Genomic DNA, 20,005 nt, shown 5'->3' with positions numbered 1-20,005 from the left:
ATTCTCTCTTACTCAAAATATTTGTATCTTTTTAACCTATCAGCAATAGAGAAAAAGTTACTCAAAGCTCAGTCATCTCCTACAGCGTTCTTAAATGGCATAGTTGATTATCACATCGATTGAAAAGCTGAGTATAAGGATGAAGTATTTATCATACCTGATAGGTTCACAAAAGGTATGACATGAAATCCAGAATATGAAAGGCCAGAGACATTTCCAAAGCTTTCATCATTGTTTGAAAGATATGTAACATTTTTACCATTTTCCTGTGAATATGTAGCATGAATGGTCTGTCTCTATTGTTCATAAATCTGATTTTCTTGCATCCCTCCTTGTAAAATAGGAGCATGCGAAGTATAACTTTAGGTGAATTACAGCTGTACTTGACGTGGTGGAATGAAAGACCTATTTTCCCTGACTCTCAAAGGTGACAGTATTGACATTTTGTTCTTATCATGAAAAAAAGCATGCAGTTTCAAGGATGCTCAAATGCTGCTGCCTTTAAAATAAAGTGCATTTCAAATGCTTTGAGGGGGTCATTCAAAAAGCTTCTTTTCCAGAATAGTAAACAGTAAGAAATATGTGCTCTAGGCACATGAAGAAAACGAAATATATCAGAGGTAGTAAATGCAATGGAATAGAAACTAATTTGAAGTCAATTGGCACACACACTGATTTACTGGCCTAGCAATATTACTTGGCTTACATTGGTCCCCTGTTGAACCAATGTTGAAGGAATTTGAACAGTATTTAACCCCTTCACCCCCAGGTTGCTAAATAGATGTTAGGAGGCTGATTTGTCTTTGATTTTCTTGGGTACCAAGCAAGAAACCCAGTGATAATATAAATGTGTGGCTGCATACTAATGATCATGACTGTAAAATTTCACACCATATATTCCTGAGTAGAGGTGTGCAAAATAGTTTCTGAACTGTTATGGTAGAATTAAATAACTCCGTGTGCTGCATCTGATTCTGCCCATCCCTGAAAGTATCCTGTGGCATACTGGCATATATGCTTCAAATTTGTTCTGCACATTGCCTATACTGAATCCATGATGAAACCATGAATGATGAGAGAGAAATAGAGATGGTAATATCAGTACTGCAGGGAATGGCATTGCTGGATGCAGGATAGGGGAAGATGCTCTGATTAAGGTTGCAACTGCTTAATCCAAATATCGAAACTCATTGCAAGCTTAAAATTCATATCTCTGAGCTCACTTCGTTTAGGAGGAACTGCGTTGAGAGTGATAAGAGAGATCCTGTATAACTGAAGCACTGATGTACAGTACAAAAGATGAGGTAAGGAAGAGGAAGAGCTCTATTCCTCGCTTGAGTTTCTCTTATCCAAGACAGAGGAAGCAAAGGCAGTAGCCAAACTAGAATCAGATGCTTAAGAAAGGCAAGTAACTGACTGCTAGGCTTCAAAAAGAGATCTGATGTGAATTTATTATCCATAGTATTTTACTTACAGCATATAATAGAATTTAATGTTGAAAGCCAGGTATCATGTATCTAGTACTGATAACAAAATTAGTCTCCAGATTAATGTTTATGTAATACCTTACTTGTGTGGGTGTTTTCCAGTCAGATAAGAGGTTATCTTACTGGGCAATTGAACTTGTCCTTGGAAGTGACATAGAGAATACATTCAGATCAAAGACAGAAGGAATGAATGAAATAAATTGAGTGCCTGAAGCCTGTTGACTTCATTCCACATACCGTGGACAAGGAAATTACTAGTGGTTTTGTGAACTCAGCTGGCATCTTTGGTAGTTTTATCTTTTGTTCAATCAATGAATATTATGTGAAACACTTCAAAAAATGCATTGGATTTCTCCAGGCTAAGTTTACTGCACTTAATAAATCTTTCTGTTACCATCTTTTACTGGTGGATCTGCTTACCTGATCTAAAAAGATCTGAATCTTTTTACCTTTAGTCTTCTGTATGACATTGTTAGTTTTTGGGACTTGTTTCCTTCAGCTAGAGAGACTGATGTATGTATGAGCTGATCCTTCATCATTGTCACTGTGGTAAAGCCTAAAAAGACCATTGGATGTCCTTGCTCTCAAATACTGCTGATCACACAGTGCAACTTCCAAGTAACTGATTTTGACCCATTACTGACAGTCCTGGAAAAGTTTCTAACAACTTTCTTGTTTGTGAAGTATCTTAAATGGTTATTTTTGATTATTTTTTTTTAATATGAAAAGTTTTTTAAATACTGCTGGTAAGTTCACCTTCAGCTAGCTTGCTTTAGCTGATAACTCTGAAAGCACTGGCATCACATCAGCATCCATAAGTGGATGTGCTTTAGACAAGCTTGGTCTGGTGATAACACTGTTTACAATAACACTGCAGAGAGGAAGAAAAGCCAACACCAGGTCAGATTCAAAATCATATTTTCAGGTGTTGTCTTTCAGGCCCAGGACACATAGTAGGATGGTTTAGGACAGATAGGCTGCTAACTACAAAAGTTCACAGCATTGATGCTAAAGTGAACTAACTCAGCTGTCACCAACACAGTCTGAACTCTCTGTATTTGCAAGTACTGAAATGATAATTTAATGGAAAATGTGATTTCAAGGGCAAAGCTTCTTCATTTTGTAGCTTGGGGTATTACCTAAGGCTCTTCTAAATTAGAGTAAGATTGAATGAAGCAATTCATTATCTGTCCTACATTGTATATGGTTTCACAGTGCACAAGCATTTAGGTGGAAAATCTTTTTTTAGACAAACACAGTTAATCTTGGTTCTGTTTCTTGGCTTCTTCAAATGCTTAAAGAAATTGAAAACCTATCCTAAAGTGTTACCTAATTTCCACTGAAAAAGAAAAGAATTGTGAAGTGTAGCACTCTCTGGGCACTTGGGACCTTGTCTCTGCACAAGAAGCTCATCAGGACCACCCTGGCCTTAAGGAGGACATACGTCCTCTGGCTCTTCAGTCTTGGTGATGGGCCCTGTGGGAGTTCAGAACTACTCCTAATTACCCTGCAGGAGTAAGCTATTCCAAATTACCTGATGAAAAGTGAGAGAGGAGAAGAACAGCTTTGATATCATGCCTATTTAACCTCTTATTGTTTTGGATACCTCTAGAATAAGCATGGCACAAGCGAGGGTTTGGACTGTCATTGGTAGAGTCTATGTTCATCTCCTAAGAGGCATCAGAAATACAGTGTTTTGAAAGGGCTAGGAACAGTGCGTATTGCTGAGATGTTGAAAAGTCAAAGAACAATTTCATGCTCAAAATTTGAACCAGACCTGAAAACTTAGTGTTGACATAACCTTTTCCATAGAGTAGCCATTTCTTTAGAACATGCTTAAAAGTTTGTTTTAAAAACTTATTACAACATTTATATTATTTGGTTTTCCACTTTAAAATTATGATTACAGATTGCACTCTAGAATCAAACAGTGAAAGTAGGTATAAAGTATAAAGAAGCAAAAATGTATCTTTTGACCTATAATTACTGGCATGTAAAAAATTCAGTTGTCATTTTGTAATTCTCTACTTTTGTTTTGCACGAAAACAGTTTCTGAAGAAATAATTTCCCATTATGTTCCGATTCATATATAGAATATCTAGTTTTGGCTTATGACGTTTTCCCCCTCTCAAATACTCAGTATATAAAGATTTTTTACACCAAACAACACAAAACATGTTCTCCTTTTCAGGGCTCTTATTTCAACTGTTGTTTCTGTGCACTGATTTTCATGAAAATGAAGTGGCAACAAGTCTTATGTTGATTTTTCTGTATGTACAGCATTTTAGGGAAAAGTCTTATCAATAATCTTGTCCATGGGAATACTTGTAACAAAATAAAAATATGGAAAAATCACATAATTACTCTGAGTATTCTCTGTAGAAATCACACAATTGTATGCAATTTTATACGTTGCAAAGTTCTTTTCCCATAGGTAGTTATTTCTTTTCACAGAGTAGAGAAAGATCTGGCATTAACAGATGTAAATTCCTGACTATGCAATTGGAATAAAATCATTTTTCCTTGAAATCCTGCCAATTCACAATACTGTGAACAGAGGGACAAAAAATTAACAGAATGCTATAAAAAAAACCCTGAGGAGGTCTGACTGAGAAATAAACTACTAAAACACATAAATAACTGTACCTGGACACAAAATAAATATTCATTTTTTGTATTGGAGACAGATATTATCTTATTGCTCCTCAGTTTCCATATCTTCCTTCCTCATGAAAAATTTTGCTTCACTAAATCCTTTCAAATTTGTCCTGTAGTATGATACTTCTGGAAAGAATAATATTTGATTGAGATTCAAGTAATTCAGGACACATCAGTAGAAAATTTAAGATTGGACATCATTGTGAGAGTAAGACATACACTCTGATTTTAAATGCAATTAGAGTGGGATCTATAAAGAGAAGGTATCATGGGGAAAAATGGCCTTGGGGTTTGTGATCGAACGTATTTGGGAAACACGCAGGAAGTGTTGTATAAAATCTGATTAGAAAAGACACCAGAGGGAAAGGATTCAGAAGGGAAATGGGCAGGGTTCAAGGCTAAATTAATACGTGTGCAAGTGTAAGAGTGGCCATCTGGCAACTCCATCCTTAACCCGTACCCTAAGGTGAAAGGAAGCAATGGTTTAGATGTAGAAAAGATGAGCAAAAATAATCAAACAGTTTAAAAAAAAGAAATAGGATAAAGAAAATTAGAAAGGCTCTAGAAAAATTTGATGGAGTTTGGGAAGAAGCAATGAAACTGGAGAACAGAAAGGCTGTTGTGAAGGGTAAGTGTTAATAAGGTGTTTGTGAGCATGTAGCCTTTCACAGACTTCTGTTCAGAAATCTGTAACAAAGCAGCAGGGCCTTCTCTCCAGCTGCTGCTATCTGAAAAGAAAAGGAAGAAAGTGTTGTTGTACAATGTTGTTACCAGATCCCGATGTGATCATGAATTACAGACTCACCAGAAATTCAGAGCATAAAGAATTGGTGTCAGTACAGAAGAAAGCTCTGTTCCTCATATTTGTGGTAGTCATATGCATGTGTCTGTGTGGCTTTGAACGTGAGCTCAGAGTGGTAAAGGGAATGAATATGGATTTGAGCAGGCACTTGAAGTTAAGCACCCATTCAGTTTCGTATTGAATGGAAGTCTAAGCAAACATGGAGAATTTGAAACTTAAAAAGAAATAAATAAATGAGTGCCTGAGGTTTGCAGAGGTTCAGCATCACAATGGTTGGTGGGAAACAGCAGCAAAACCCCAATATGTGCACACGCACTTCTACAAGCAACAAAGAATATACAGCCCATAATGTCTCACACAGAGAATAAAGGACATAAAGGACCATCACTACTGTTAAAATGAGCATCAAAAATATAAGTACAGTGATCTCTGCAGCTGTATCTATCAAGATATGTATAGATATATCGTTGTCTATGATATGACCTTGACAAAACCTAGTCATTAAAGGAAATGAGTCTGTAATATAAGGAAGGGCACAGGTTATGTTTATTAAGAGAAAGGAATAGAATTTCTATCTTTCCAGTTTAAATTTCCTTAGTTTTTAACTTATAAGTATGGAAAAAATATTCATTCAAAACTTTACAATGGGAATTATGTTCTGTGAGAAATTAAACACATTTATTTGTATTACAGAGCTTCTTATGATTCAAATGTTAACTTTCTGATTTATTAACAGAAGACTTCTTTTTTGATGTGTGAGGATCATTTACTTTTAATGGTAAAAAATTACACCAGATCTGATTATCATATAAATTGTTCTTGAAATAAAATGGGTTAAGAGAAATAGGGACTTGTCAGACCAGTCCTATTGCTCGTAGTATCTTAAAACAACCCATCACTTATGTTCCCCTGCTGCTTCACTTACCTGAGGGATAACACTTATTTATGATCAAATTTATCTTTGCTGGGGGTAGACTGCTGCTAGTCATAGCAAAGTCATCCTGAAGTAGTTAGGTCAGTAAAAGAAGTAGTTAAAAGAGAAAAAAAATGTCACTGAAGTGAATAAAACCATCTTAAAGATAATAGCTCACAGCTAGACAGAAAGTGAGTAATCAAAATGTATTCCACTTATTATATTTTCTAATATGAGGACACTTTGGCATTTATTTCACTTTTTTCATATGGAAGGATATTAGATGAGATTGTGCAGCCAACAGGGTTACTATTCTTAGATACCCTTGTAAGCTGCCAGTCATCACAACCAGTAGCTCTGGAGAATGGAAAATTCATGAGATGGTAGAAGTAAAGCAATAAAGACGTAAAGCAATATTTTACCTTTAGTCCTTACTACTCAAGAAATAATTAGAAATACATGTTCTGTGTGTTGCAATGATCTTCTTGAATTTTGAAAGATTATGGAAGATAGGCCTATGTGCTAATATCTAATTATAAGTGGTAGAACATTGGTACAGCTAGTTCTATGTGGAGTTGGTAGGAAATGACACATGCTTTTGGTTTCCCACATTCTTCACAACTTATCAGTGCTGGTCGGTTTCAGTCCTTCCTACTTCTCCACCTTTCTTGTGTTGACTTCTTCAAAAGCCCAGCAGATCTCCACTTCTTTTCTCCTGATCCTGTGGTTGCCATTTCAGGTCTGTGGAGCAGGAGCAAGAAGGGAAAAAGATGGAACCCTACCAAGCTTGCTTCTGCTGCTAATGCTTTTGCTTTATTGTTTGTATTTTAGCTGAGAATGTTTAGCTTGAAAAGTTGGTGCTTAACATTTATGTGTTTGAAGGAAGGATTAAGTCAAGGTTATCAGTGACTAAATGAAACAGTAGTTTCTGGAGTAAATAGTTTTATAATGAAAAAATATTTATCAATAAAAGCAAAAATTCTTCTGACAAATAATTGCTGGACTTCCACTGGTGTTCTGGTTTGTTCTGGTGGTGAGAGCAGTAAAGGTGTTGAACAGTGGAAATGATTAAGAGAGAGCAGAGAGGACTCTGCTGAGTAACTGGAGAATTAACCAGTCTGAAAATGAATGAGCAGTTTAATACCATGGTTTTTCCACATTTTTATTCCTGCAAGGAAATGTGTGCATGCTTGGTTTTGGTAGGATGCAACATTTACTATTTGGTTTTGTTTGGTTTTAAAGATACAGGTGAGATGAAGCAAATAACAACCCAAATCTTTCATACAGAAGTTGTTCTTGTCCCCAGTGAGATAAGGACATTTTTGGAACAGTGTACAACAATACAAATAGTTCATGATGTGCAGGAAAAAGAGAAGTTTTCTGTAATTCCTTAGTCAATAAGACTTAGTCAGAAGGCTTTTGTATAATATAGAAATAAATTTCTCAGTACACTTTTTCATGTGAAACAGTTGCAATAGCAAAATGCAAAGCCAATCAAGATGCAGGGTAACTTGTGGAAGTTCAGAACCTTGTGATAAATGCCTTTTAAGAGAGTCAGGTGTAAGATTTCTTTGTTCTGTAGCTATGGGTTTCCACTAATTCTATAATGTGTCTTACTAGAAACCTACAAGCTACGGTAGTCTGAATATTTTTATTGGACATTGATAATAACAGATTATAGGCTTCCTCAGTCCCCTTTTTTACTTCACATGTGTTAATCTGACATCATTAATTGCAACTGGGAGTGCTGTCAGTATTTTATCAGCTGCATTTTATCAGATATACGGAGTGGGTAAACTGTTTATTATCAAGATTATTAAGAAGGTCCTCCTGATAACTCTGAATGCTAGATGTTGTTGGGACTTGAGTATTTTTTTCAGGAAAAAAAGATATGCATGAAAATACAAGTGGCGAGTGTTTTCCAGTGGAGTTAGAACTAAGAAGGATCAGAAGATACAGTGGCAGCTATACAGGCTCAAGGAGCAGTAATGCAGTACATTAATTCCATACCTGAATTTTTTTTCAGGATGTATATGAGAGGAAGTTTACCTATGTTTAGTCAAATCAGTCACATTTTCAACAATAAAATGAATGTTTTTCAGATAACCTGGCAATACTGCCTATGAATAAAATAAATGAAAAAAAAAGTTGTTTTTGTCTAATCTCTGTTTCCCATCTAGCAAAAAAACCAAAGAAACAAAAAAGTGAATAAATTAACCTTTTGCAAGTATTCCCAAACCTTAGAAAGGAAATATAAATAAATGCTTTCAATGCAACAGCCTGTAAACATATTTGATTTTAATTACTTTGTTATGGTGACAGACAAGGATTGAACAGCAGAAAACAAAATCCTGAAGGGTTAGAACAGCCAGACAAATACCAAAATACTTGGAGAGATTGTTTTTTGCCTAGAGAAGAAGTTATCTAGAAGCAAAAGAGAGGGGTTGTTCTTACCCACAAGCTGTGTTAGCTACCTAAACCAGAGATCTTGTGTCTGTGCAGCAATAAACATTTCAACATCATATGTGAGTATTTGGCTGTGGAGTCTTTTTTTTTTTGTTTTCCTTCCTTTTCTTTTCACAGGATGTCTTTCCCCACAGAATGTGATTCTCGCCTGAGCTGGTAATATACACATCCTGCTCATATGTTTACCTATCTGGGCCCTCCTGACTTTCTTAGTGAACTCCAAGAAGCCACAAATGGGGCAAGAACAAAGCCGTCAGTGCATTTTAGAGTGCAGGAGGTATCAGCACAGGGAGAGAGTGTCAAAATAGAGTGCAGTGAATCCTGCAGGTATAGGCACCTCCCACAATTCTTAGAGGTTAATACACTGTCCCCTCTATTCAAGCCATAAAACCTCTTAGTAGGAAAAGGCTCACCCCCCTCACAGCTGTGAGTACAGCTCAGGCTGGTGAACTTAGCTGCCTGGGGTTATGGGAGGAAAGACCTGTACCTGTTGTCTTTAAGGATTTCTGAAAAGCATGATCTGGGATGCTCTTATAGTATCCCTACAGAAACCACACCATCACAGAATCACAGAATCACACAGAACGTTAGGGATTGGAAGGGACCTCAAAAGATCATCCAGTCCAAACTCCCAATGCCTGGACCCATCATTTCTCGCAGGTGTTTCCATAAAATAACATCTTCAGCTGAGTTGATTACACAGGTTTGAGATGGAAAGTGATGAAAAATTTCCTCTTAATCAATGCGCTCACTTCACCCAGTGCTGTGAGGGGTTGGGAGAGGGAGAACTTGGGGGAAAATCAACATCCTGCCACCCTCTTGTATGTGCTGCTCAGAGAGCCCTGTGCTGCCTCCTACTGTCACCTCTCCAAGCAGAGGATTTCCTCCAGGTTTAAACTCCTGGAGATACACCAGGTGAAGCAGGCTGACATTATTTGATAATTACAATGGGGTGCATGATGTGATGGGGATCCTTGTGTCCAGGTAAGGAGGAGTAGAGGGACAGGGGAGTTGCACAGATGAGGAAGGACAGGGAAGGTCATGGGCTAGCAAATCCCTGTGTGCCTGGAGCTGTACAGGAGGCGGTGGAGGAGTGTCCCAGAAAGAACACCTGCTGTTAGCACTAGCGATAAAGTGCAAAAGGGTGCATTGTCTCTCGTGGGTGCATTTTCAAGTTGGTGTTCTGATGGGTCTCCTCTGGCAAGCAAGTGAAGAGATTGATTGCACTGACTATTTTGCGTGTTGATTTCATTGCTCCCCCTCCACTCCTCACTCTCTCTCTCTCTCTCTCTGTTAGAAAAAAGCTCTCCTACGGAAGGCAGAAAACGATTTCAACCTGGGCACGGCAGACAGGGAGAAGCGGCTCTAACCACTCCCAGCGGAGGGGTGGCATCCGGGGGAGCCTCCCCCCCCGCGGGCCAGCCTGCAGGCAGCCCTGCCCTCTCCAAGAAGGCTCTCTCGACACGCCTGCTCTGGGGCAGCCCTTGAGAGGGCACAGGGGCACTCGCCCAGCGCTGGCCGAGAAGGGGGTGTGCCGAAAGAAACCCATCAAATCCACACCTACAGGAGGACAACGGTGTGGGAACTGGGGGAGGGAAGACGGGGAGGACAACGCAACTCACATGCTAACCTCGCAGCAGGCTCTTCCTCCAGGAAGCGAATCCCCGGCGCTCCCAGGGAGCTCTGCCCCAGCGCCGCCGAGGGGATGAAGATGAGGCACCGGGCAGCGCCATGCGGGGTCGCGCCCGAGCAGCGCCGCGCCCTGCGCCCCGGGAGTGAAGCGGACCCGGCCCCTACGCGCACATGTAAGCTGCTGTCCCTGCGCGGAGCGGCAGGCAGCCGCAGGGCTCTGCCTCTTCCAGGGCCGGCTCTCCTTTTGGCTCCTTTGAGAAGTGCCTGGCTCTAATGGTGATCTCTACTTATGCACCGCCATGCGGGGTCGCGCCCGAGCAGCGCCGCGCCCTGCGCCCCGGGAGTGAAGCGGACCCGGCCCCTACGCGCACATGTAAGCTGCTGTCCCTGCGCGGAGCGGCAGGCAGCCGCAGGGCTCTGCCTCTTCCAGGGCCGGCTCTCCTTTTGGCTCCTTTGAGAAGTGCCTGGCTCTAATGGTGATCTCTACTTATGCACCTGAGAGTTTTGTTGGGGTTAGAGGTGTCTCGGTGCAACTCGGTCTCCTGCAAGCTTGGTGTGAGTGAGATGGGTGGCTGTGTGTGGAATTGGTTTGTCTGTCTAGCCTTGGAATTTGTGCAAACGTGCTTGGTTTCCACGTACCTCAAAGGGCTTGTCGTTTGTTACTGGACACATGGTTTGGAGCCACGTTGTTGTCTTGTCTTGTAGCTGGGTGAATTTTTTAAGGGTTTGTTTTTCCTGGAAACAGTGTGACCAAGGTGAAATGAGGAAAAATGAGAGATGTAAATATGGGACACTGTATCATGCCTGTTGCAGCTTGCTGTGTTTAATGGTTGATAGGAGTCCACGTTTCTCTCCACGTTTTTTCTTGTCTTGAAATAACTATGAAGGTAACAATGAAAAGGGTGCAGCAATGGGGAAAACTGAAATACAGCCAGAACTGAGATTACCAGTTCTTTTCAGAGCTCTTTCTTTCTCTTTTCAATAGAACTGTTTGTGGAAAACCAGCGTTACACTGCCCTCTGCTTGCACAATTAGAAATATTTTTCATTGCTCTCAGTAGTAAAAATTTATGAATGAACAGGTATTCCTCTGCTGTGTTCTCTGTATGATTTGAGCCTGAGTCTTGAAGAGCTTCAACAGTAAGTGTGTATTATTCCTAGTTCCTAAAGCCAGATTAGGAAAAAAATAAAGCAGGACTCATGGCAGCTCATTTGGTGGCCAAATATGCTGATGAATGGACAATGGGAAAGAATGTAAAAATAGTCTTGATTTTGGTATATCTATCTCTAATATGTTCTGTGATACAATTTTAACAATCAGTCATCTTCACAATCACATATTAAAGAAAAGCAAGCAAGCAAGGAAGGAAAAAAACCCCAGTACATTTATTCTAAAATGAGAAAAAAATGAATACAAGAACCAAAGTGATTATTTTACAGTTTCTCCAGCTGTAAAAGTCTTGTATTGGTGCATGACATTGCTTCGGAATGGGAAGGAAAATGCTGATGCTCAGTTTTTGAGAAGGGGGAGGGCAAAACAACTGAGAAGCAGTGGATGGGGTTTTGTGAAAGAGAGCTGATAGAAAGCCAAATTCCATTTCCTTTTTCAAAGCACAGTGCAGAGCTGCCTCCTTTCTAACAGAGATCGTGTGGGGACATGAAAATTTAGATGCTGGTAAAAATTTGGTGGTATGTCCTCAATGTTTCTCGGTTACTGGCCTCAGACTTTATGCTTCATGACAAGAGGAGAATGGGAGTGTTAGAGTGTACCATTCTTCAGCATCCTCTAATGACATGATAGGCCTGGTTTCTCTTCCTGAATGTGTCTCACACTGCTTTTTCTTAAAGGGATTTGAAAAGGTGTGGTTTTGCTGCTTGCACTTGTATTTCTATGAGGTGAGGCCTTTTTTCAAAGTTTGACCTTGAAATATCATTTTCTTTTGTCTATTTGAGCAGTGGGAATAGTGGGGAGGGGATAATACTTCCTGCAACTGCTTTGTAGAACTACTTTACAAGCGGATGAATATCTGCCTTAATATAGGTAAAAAATTATACTAGTTGTTCCTAGATCTGTATGCAACTTTTCATGTAGGAGAAGGGACACGTTGCTAACAGTACTGAATTAGTGTTTTAGACATCCTAAGATTAGATAAAATGACACTTAAGCATTTCAAAGCATAGAAGACTTTGGAATAAGCTGCTGTTAATCAAGAGCAAAAGCAACCACCCCAAATGACATTTAGACTGTATATATATGTGAAAGTGGATAGCAACAATGTGTGAAAAAGGATACTTAAAACTTTTGGCTTAAAGTATAACATCTTGTCTTAAGGTAAGATTTAGAAGGCTATTTAAGATATTGGAGAAAAAAAAGGGTATAAGGCAGTTCTGGTAATATATACCTACACAGCATTTGGAATGCCAGAGTAGCCTATTGCATATAGGATAATAAATGCGTGCAGTCTGTGTTCAGTCTGTGCTCCTGACTTGAGTCTGGAATCTGCTACAATTTTTTCTTAACTAATTTTAAAATTTTAAACTAAAAGATGCAACATCCTAACTCTTTTAAATGGATTGCTTGCTATGTCAATGTGTGTCTGCCTGTAGAACTTAGTTTCCTTATTTTTTGTTCATGTTTATAACATGACTTGCATGATGAGGTTTTCTGTATGAAAGCAAGGGTCAAGAGAGGAAAATGGTCCTCTTGATGTATAAGAACTGTGGCAATTCCAAAGAGGCCTCAGAGAGTCTGCAGCCTTTGTGTGCCCTGACTCTTTTTAGAAATATTGGTGTAAGTAGAAAGAAAAATAAAAAGTGTCAATCTGACAGTTTCTGAGGCTCTGCAGGAACATAGACTAGTGCTTTCAAAATAGCTTTCAGAAACTTTGATTTCCTTTTCAACAAGACAGAGTCAATGTCTTATCAAAGCCTACTCTGATGGTTGCTTTATCCAACATTGGGCATAGTAACAGTTACTTATCTTAAGTTTCTTCTGTAGCTTCTGGACAAAAGGGGCTGTTGGAGAGGCACAGGGAGACTCCTGCCAACCTCTCTCCACTGAGTGAAATCAAACCCAAAGACTGGTCAGAGATCATAAGTTCTTAAAGCTGCTTTTGTAAAGGTCCTGCTCAAATTTTAGGCTTTAAGACAAATAAAGGTTGACATCATCTGAGAATTCCAGAATTGCACTGGAGCACTGTAGAAAGGAGGAGCAAGGAGCAAGGATATTTGTTAGGATAGACTCAGTATAAAGCAGCCCAGCTTCCTTCATATGTCTCCCTTGTCCTACATCTCTGACACTCAGAGTTGAGGTTGCAAAAAAAGTTGGGCCTCAGAGTGGGGTTGCAAAACCAGAGAGCTTCAGCTTCAATGGTGCTCTCAGTGATGCACATTAAGAACAAATCTCATGTTACGCCATGTTCCCCTTTCAGATGCTGAGTGTCTCAATGCCTAGTACCATCAGTGCAAGTTGCAAGGGCCTACTCCTAGCCACTTTAGTTAGAAGCTGAGATGCTCCCAGAGGATGATTTGTTAAGAGCTAAATCACCTTCTGGAAATTGCTATTCTTCTCCACAGACATCTTATGACTCCCTCAGCTGTGTAAAGCTGGATGAGCTTTGTTGCAAGCAGCACTAAGGCCCTGAAATTTTTTATTTTCTTTTCCCAGAGCATTTTCTCTCCAACACTACTGCATACACTGGCATTCTTTCCTAGAAAAACACAATATTTAATTGCAGTGCCTGCTGAGTTTGATCACTAGATGTCTCAATAAAATATGCAAATACAGAGTCATTTCAATGCAAAGCACCTTTAAACAAAAATGCTAAGATAAATGCAATCAAGTTACAATTACTTTTTTTTTTTAAGAGAGCACATTACACACACTCAGTAAATATGATTAGTTCTAAAACTGCCAGCACATAATTGAAAAGAAGAACAGAAAAAGGTGCTGAGTAGTCATGACACTACAGTAGGGTTCAGTCTTCAAGATCTTCAGCTACTGCATATATTACTCCGCACTACTACTGCTCTATCATGATTCAGTGCTCAGATCAGGCATAATTATAACTTTCTTTTCAGAACAGGAGTTCATAGCTGAGCATTTCTCGTGAAATTAGTCAAACTTGAAAGTATAATTTTTTTATTCATCTCATGTTCTCTCTAACAATGATAAAGTGCAACAGCTGAGATATTGATCTTCTCTGCTCATGAGCAAGATTGGGGGTCATAATTCATCTGAGGTGAAGCCCTCTGAATTATGGTGCTTTTGCCCTGACTTGCAGGCAGTGGTGATCAGCTCTGTGCTGCAGGGACATCCCTGCAGAACATCTATTGTAAGGTGAGTGTGGTAAAGTAATTATCTTTTCAGAGAGCAGGTGTGCTTTTCTGTTTCCTCTTCTTCTGATGCAATTTCTGTTGCTAAAAACAGCATATGAAACCAGCGCTCTCTCTGAATTGAAGAAAGTTGAATTAAGGTCCTTTTTTTGGCATGTTACTGCATATACAACACACCAGAGCGAATTAGCTCTAGGCCAAACTCTAACCTCCTTTCTTAGGCAAAAGTATTAGAACTGGGCCAATGGTAATATTTTATGTAGTTTTACATTTACTTTGGGTATAATTGTAAAGTTACCTGTCCCACCTATCTGGGTTCTCATTTAGAGGTAATAACAAATCAGGAGAGAAAAGCTTTCTAAGAAAAAAAAAGAGAATAAATTATCAAGAATTATACTTGGACATCAGGAAAATATCTAATAGATTCCTCACTGCTGGAAATGTTCCATATTTCTGAGCTGCTTCCAGTACTGACCATTAAATATAACAAATACAAACCTGCCAAATATCTTAACATACAACATTTTTAGAACACAAAAATATATGTTTTTTGACTATCAGAAAAGCCCAGTGGAATTCCTCCGGCTTGAAGCAGCTATTGCAGTTACCTGCCCTAAAATATTTAGGCATATGCAATGCTGCCACACACAGGGGTCATCACTGAGCAGGTGCTGGAGGTGGATAGGTTTCCACTTGATCCCAGCAACAGTTGCTTGAGCCATCACCAGCTCAGCCTTTCAGGTTGCTTAACATTTTAAGAGGCTTAATTTAAAGTCCAGGAAATCCCAAGACTGCAAATGTGTAAAGTGTTTTCTGGTACTATAAGTCCTGATTTGACAAAGTCACATTTCAGGAGTGTTTGTTTGTATGTATAGTCCTTTTTCTTGACCTCACTAAGATTTCATTGCAGGTTTAAAGCTTAAATGCTGTCCTGAATAGCTAAAGACATGAGCTCTAGTTTAGATAAGCACTTTCACATATGGCTAAATACTTCATTTCAAGCACATGTTTTGTCCTCTTGGCCTCTCTGGGACTGCTTCTGAGACGAAAGCTAATTGCTGGGGACATTGTGTGTGTGTGTGTGTGTGTCTGTGCATGCATATGTGTTTAGAAAATTTGGACTCCACTGAAGTCAATGGAAGTTGTACTTCAAAGGGACCTCAATTTTACCCCAGGAATTTTGCTGCTTTAGAGCCCTCTGTCTCCCTGTCAGTATTAGATATGTTAATAATATATTGTTTATCTGTTGTTGTTTTCTCTTACAGAAAAATTCATGCAGTCTTGGGAAGTAATTTACTTGACCATATGTCATTCATTATTCTTATGTCTATCAACTCTTTGTACTTCAACTTTCAACCACAGTGGAAGAGATTAGTTTTAAGGTTCATATAGCACTTTATCTCTCAGTGGAGCATGGGATGATACTTTCAGCTTCTTCTAGCTTTTATTAAGTTGTTATACTGATGCATCGAAGCTTAGGAGGAGGGGTTCTTAATTATGAACCTCTCTTGGAACTGTTTATAGTCACAAAATTTCTTTCTTAGGATTTGTTCAGATTTTAATGTATATGCTAAATATTTGCTATAAAATTTGTTTGAGACTCTTTGGTACTAGCTTTCTATTCTAGATCAGTAAAAAAGTGATGAATTAAAATGATAGATGCATATGTATATTTTAGTTCCATAAGAACAGCTACCTTGAGAATTTCTATGTCCTGGGATTTTAGGAATTTTGATGTTTTGATACCTTTTGTTTTCTCGGGTTTTTGCTCTATTCCATGACTATTTTCTCACACAGTGTTGAAGGTAATGTCTCTACTCCACTTTGTCTCTTGGCATCTATCCCTTTTGGCATTCACAACAGCACTTTCAAACTCCAGTAGTAATTTTTTAGAGCAGCATATGAACTTTTCATTGACTGAAGGTCGAAACTGACTTGGAGAACAGATGGAGCATGGAGGGATGAACCTTTGCCACCCACTGCGCAATAACACCTGCTTATTTGTTATATCTGCCCACTGCAACTTAGAGGCTCCTGGAAATTTTACCCTAGTGATTTAGGACTTGTTATTGGACTGAGTGCAAAGGCTTTTTGTGAAAAAGGTGTTGGTTTTACCTTTTTACTCAGGCTACACATTCTGTGGGCTTAGGAAGGCAATTAACTCCACATGCTTAGATTCTAAGAGGGACTATGATTTTGTCGAGATGCTATTGCAGTAAAATTAAAAAAGAAGAACAACATTGAGACTGCACCGATTGCAAAGTGTGAATGTTTTTAAAAACATAGATTATAGAATCATAGAATCATAGATTTCAGTTAATTTCATAAAATGGCATGTTTATTTCCCCTTGAGCCTGGTTGCACATAATCTAGTTTTCTTTGGGAGTTCCAGAGAAGGTAGAAAAAGAACAGTTTGTCTCCATCCCACCAACTCCAAATAAGAGCATTTCAGTCACATAATCAGTGAGGAAGCTTATGACCCTTTCTGATTTGCCCTCTGTTTGTGGTCAGATATCTTGTCTTTCTGCAGTAGCTCTCTGAAAGATTCTTACTGACGAGTTATATGACACCAAATCAGAAGGCATTTCTGTGTTTATCAAGACTGGCCCCTAGATTTGGGTACTTGTATTTAGAGTAGCTGCCAATGGTATTTCAATGAGAAAATTAGACAGTCATTCATTGAATTGCTTTAGATCAGGAAACAGAAAAATGCTATTATGGAGCATGAAAAAAAGCAGTGAATGAATAGGTGCTTTGGTTGCACCAGCTGGATCTTAGCAGAATATGCAATATATTTATCCTTGTTACTGTGTGTTTAAAATTTGAAGCATGCTTTTTAACATTATGGAACATAGTTTATTGGCCTTATCCAATGTTTATTGACATGGGGAGTCCTGCTAAATTTCTTCAGGGTTCGTGACCTCAAGGAGAAAACTCAAGGAGTGTAATTTGGTGAAACGTTATGCTCTGGATATCATTCCTAAGTACTGTGTACTGAAGTTCCAAACAATAAAAGAGAAAAACAATGTGTTCATACTTTTTGGGGATTTTTTGCTATTTCTCAAGTTGAGAATGTGCTGTGTATTCTTGTTGAAATCCACAAGTCAGAAGAGAACTTTTCTGTTGTTCAGAAAGTAATCTTATTTATTCCACATGTATCCTAAGTGATTTAAACAACTGGCCCAGATCTTAAAAAGCTTGAAAGATCTGATCGTAATGAGACATTTCTAACTTTATTTTAGTTTGTGTGAGATTATGACTCTCCAATAATATAACCAATCTTCCTTTCTGGTTTTCTGCAGGTTGAAAAACAGCAATTATAAAAACATGCATCGAAGGCACACAACCCTTCGGGAGAAGGGCCGAAGGCAGGCCATCCGTGGCCCAGCCTACATGTTCAATGAGAAAGGCACCAGCCTGACTGCAGAAGAGGAACGCTTTCTTGATTCTGCAGAATATGGCAACATTCCTGTTGTGCGAAAAATGCTGGAGGAATCCAAAACCTTGAACTTTAATTGTGTTGATTATATGGGACAAAATGCCCTTCAGCTAGCTGTAGGGAATGAGCATCTGGAAGTGACAGAGCTCCTCCTCAAAAAGGAGAATCTTGCTCGGGTTGGAGATGCACTTTTGTTAGCCATCAGTAAAGGATATGTGCGCATTGTAGAAGCAATATTGAACCACCCAGCCTTTGCACAAGGACAGCGTCTTACACTCAGCCCCCTTGAGCAGGAACTGAGAGATGATGATTTTTACGCTTACGATGAAGATGGAACTCGGTTCTCCCATGACATTACCCCTATCATACTTGCTGCCCACTGCCAGGAGTACGAAATTGTTCACATTTTACTTCTAAAAGGTGCGCGGATTGAAAGGCCACATGACTATTTTTGCAAGTGCAATGAATGTATTGAGAAGCAGAGGAAAGATTCCTTTAGTCATTCTCGATCAAGAATGAACGCCTACAAAGGATTAGCCAGTGCTGCTTATCTGTCTCTTTCCAGTGAAGACCCTGTCCTTACTGCTTTAGAGCTAAGCAATGAATTGGCCAGACTAGCCAACATTGAAACTGAATTTAAGGTAATTTATTACCATGCCTTTTTCCTTGGGCTGAATGTGTTCGGGGTGCTATATGTTTTAAGTGTTTCAACAAGTCTTGGTTTGCCATTTGAGGGGGTGGGGTAAGAAACAGAAGCTACAGAAACTGCCAGATGTGTTATCTACACATAGATTCAGATCACTGTGTCTTCTCCAGTTAATAAATATTGGCATAATATAGCAGAGACATCCTTACTCAGAATTTTTATTTTGAACACTGTGATTGCTTAGAATCTCTGGCTTGCAGCAGAAGTAAAAATTAGATTATTACTCAATTTCTGTAAGAAAGGTAAGTCTTTCTAATTGAGCAATAGTGTTTAGAGGCTGAGCTCTAGAGGTTGGTTTAATGGCTTAAGAATCCAGTACATGTAGTTCTGTTAAAATGATAAAAGGTATAAATTCAACGATTTTGGTTCTCTGTAAAATAATCTAAATTGCATTGCAACTTAATGGTTTAGTACTGTATCTGTATATGATGACTTTAATGAAAAAGGAGGAGAGAAATGGTCAAGAGATTGTTATGAAGTTTATTATCATGCCAAACATAACAGTGGAACTTGCAGAACTCTCCTACAAGTTGTTCAAGATTTCCATTATCATAATAAGTTTGTAAATGTCCAATGTCATCTGCATTATTTCTCTAAGTCATTGACGTGACATAGTGTTATCTCCCTTTCTAAAATAAATTAGTCATGAAAAAACTAATTTTCAGTGGCTCAGTCATCAACACAAGACTGTTTTTGGACTTATGACTGTTGTGCAGCTACAATCTCTATCAGTGACACTGGGGTAATAAAATCTATGTTGTGAGTAAACTGAGGTAGGATGCCTGCCAGGAATCCATTATTTTTAATTTAGAAAACTATTCAAGTGTTAAACATCCATTTCAGGTCTTGTAGCTATATGCGCTCCAATTTAAAAGTGAGAGGAAAGTACATTCTCAGGCTGTTGCCTTTGAAACTGTAGTAGGCTTCTAACATGAAAAAACACCTAAACCACTGAGGGTTTTTGGCAATAAAATTAGGGTAAAATCTTACAAACTCTTTTTACCTATGTGAATCAGAATTGCAAGGACACAACTATTTAAAAGGGAGTTTTTTCTTGCCTTGCATTCAGTTCTAGTGAAGCAATCTCACTGGATTCAGTGAATCTGGTAGCCTGAGTGAGGGTTACTCTGGTGTGAAAGTGCTGTGGGCTCACACCCACAGTTAACAACATTCATACCTCATTAATATTCCAGCTTATTTCAGTAGAAAAATATATACTGTGTGGAGCATGAGCAGCCTCACTATTGCATGCCTGTCAGTTCTGTTAAGTGTCTTGCTGCAGGAAAGTAAATCTATTTCTACCAAAATCCTTTTGTTCATAGACCTGCCAGCATGGTCTAGACCAGCACTGGCAGGTACATGAATCCCTCAGGAGCAAACAAGCAATCAAATAGTCTCACGGGGGTTGTATCTCCCCAGCTCTGGCAAAGGGATGCGAGTAAATCCATACCGCAAAAAACCATTAGAAACCCTTTTTGAAATTACTGTATGTCCAGGAAGGCTTTCCAATTTATTTTATTTCATTTCTTATATTTTTATATTTTTAATTGTGTATATATATTAAAAAT

The 20,005-nt window shown here is 38.8% G+C and overlaps 1 protein-coding gene across 1 annotated transcript; it reads left to right on the top strand.

Moving 5' to 3' along the window:
• Window positions 1–9,290: 9,290 nt before the first annotated feature.
• On the top strand, window positions 9,291–18,372 carry LOC104539244 (short transient receptor potential channel 7-like; the record flags this gene model as incomplete). The annotated part of the gene is made up of 4 exons (XM_010182717.1): window positions 9,291–9,310; window positions 9,893–10,131; window positions 12,956–13,040; window positions 17,595–18,372. Coding segments are annotated over exons 1-4 (1,122 nt in total), but the record flags the coding sequence as incomplete, so codon positions are not given.
• Between the last annotated feature and the right edge of the window lie 1,633 nt (window positions 18,373–20,005).

The sequence above is a fragment of the Mesitornis unicolor genome, unplaced genomic scaffold (genome assembly GCF_000695765.1).
Source record: "Mesitornis unicolor isolate BGI_N332 unplaced genomic scaffold, ASM69576v1 scaffold7224, whole genome shotgun sequence".
NCBI lineage: Eukaryota > Metazoa > Chordata > Aves > Mesitornithiformes > Mesitornithidae > Mesitornis > Mesitornis unicolor.
This window is presented reverse-complemented; position numbering and strand designations above follow the sequence as displayed.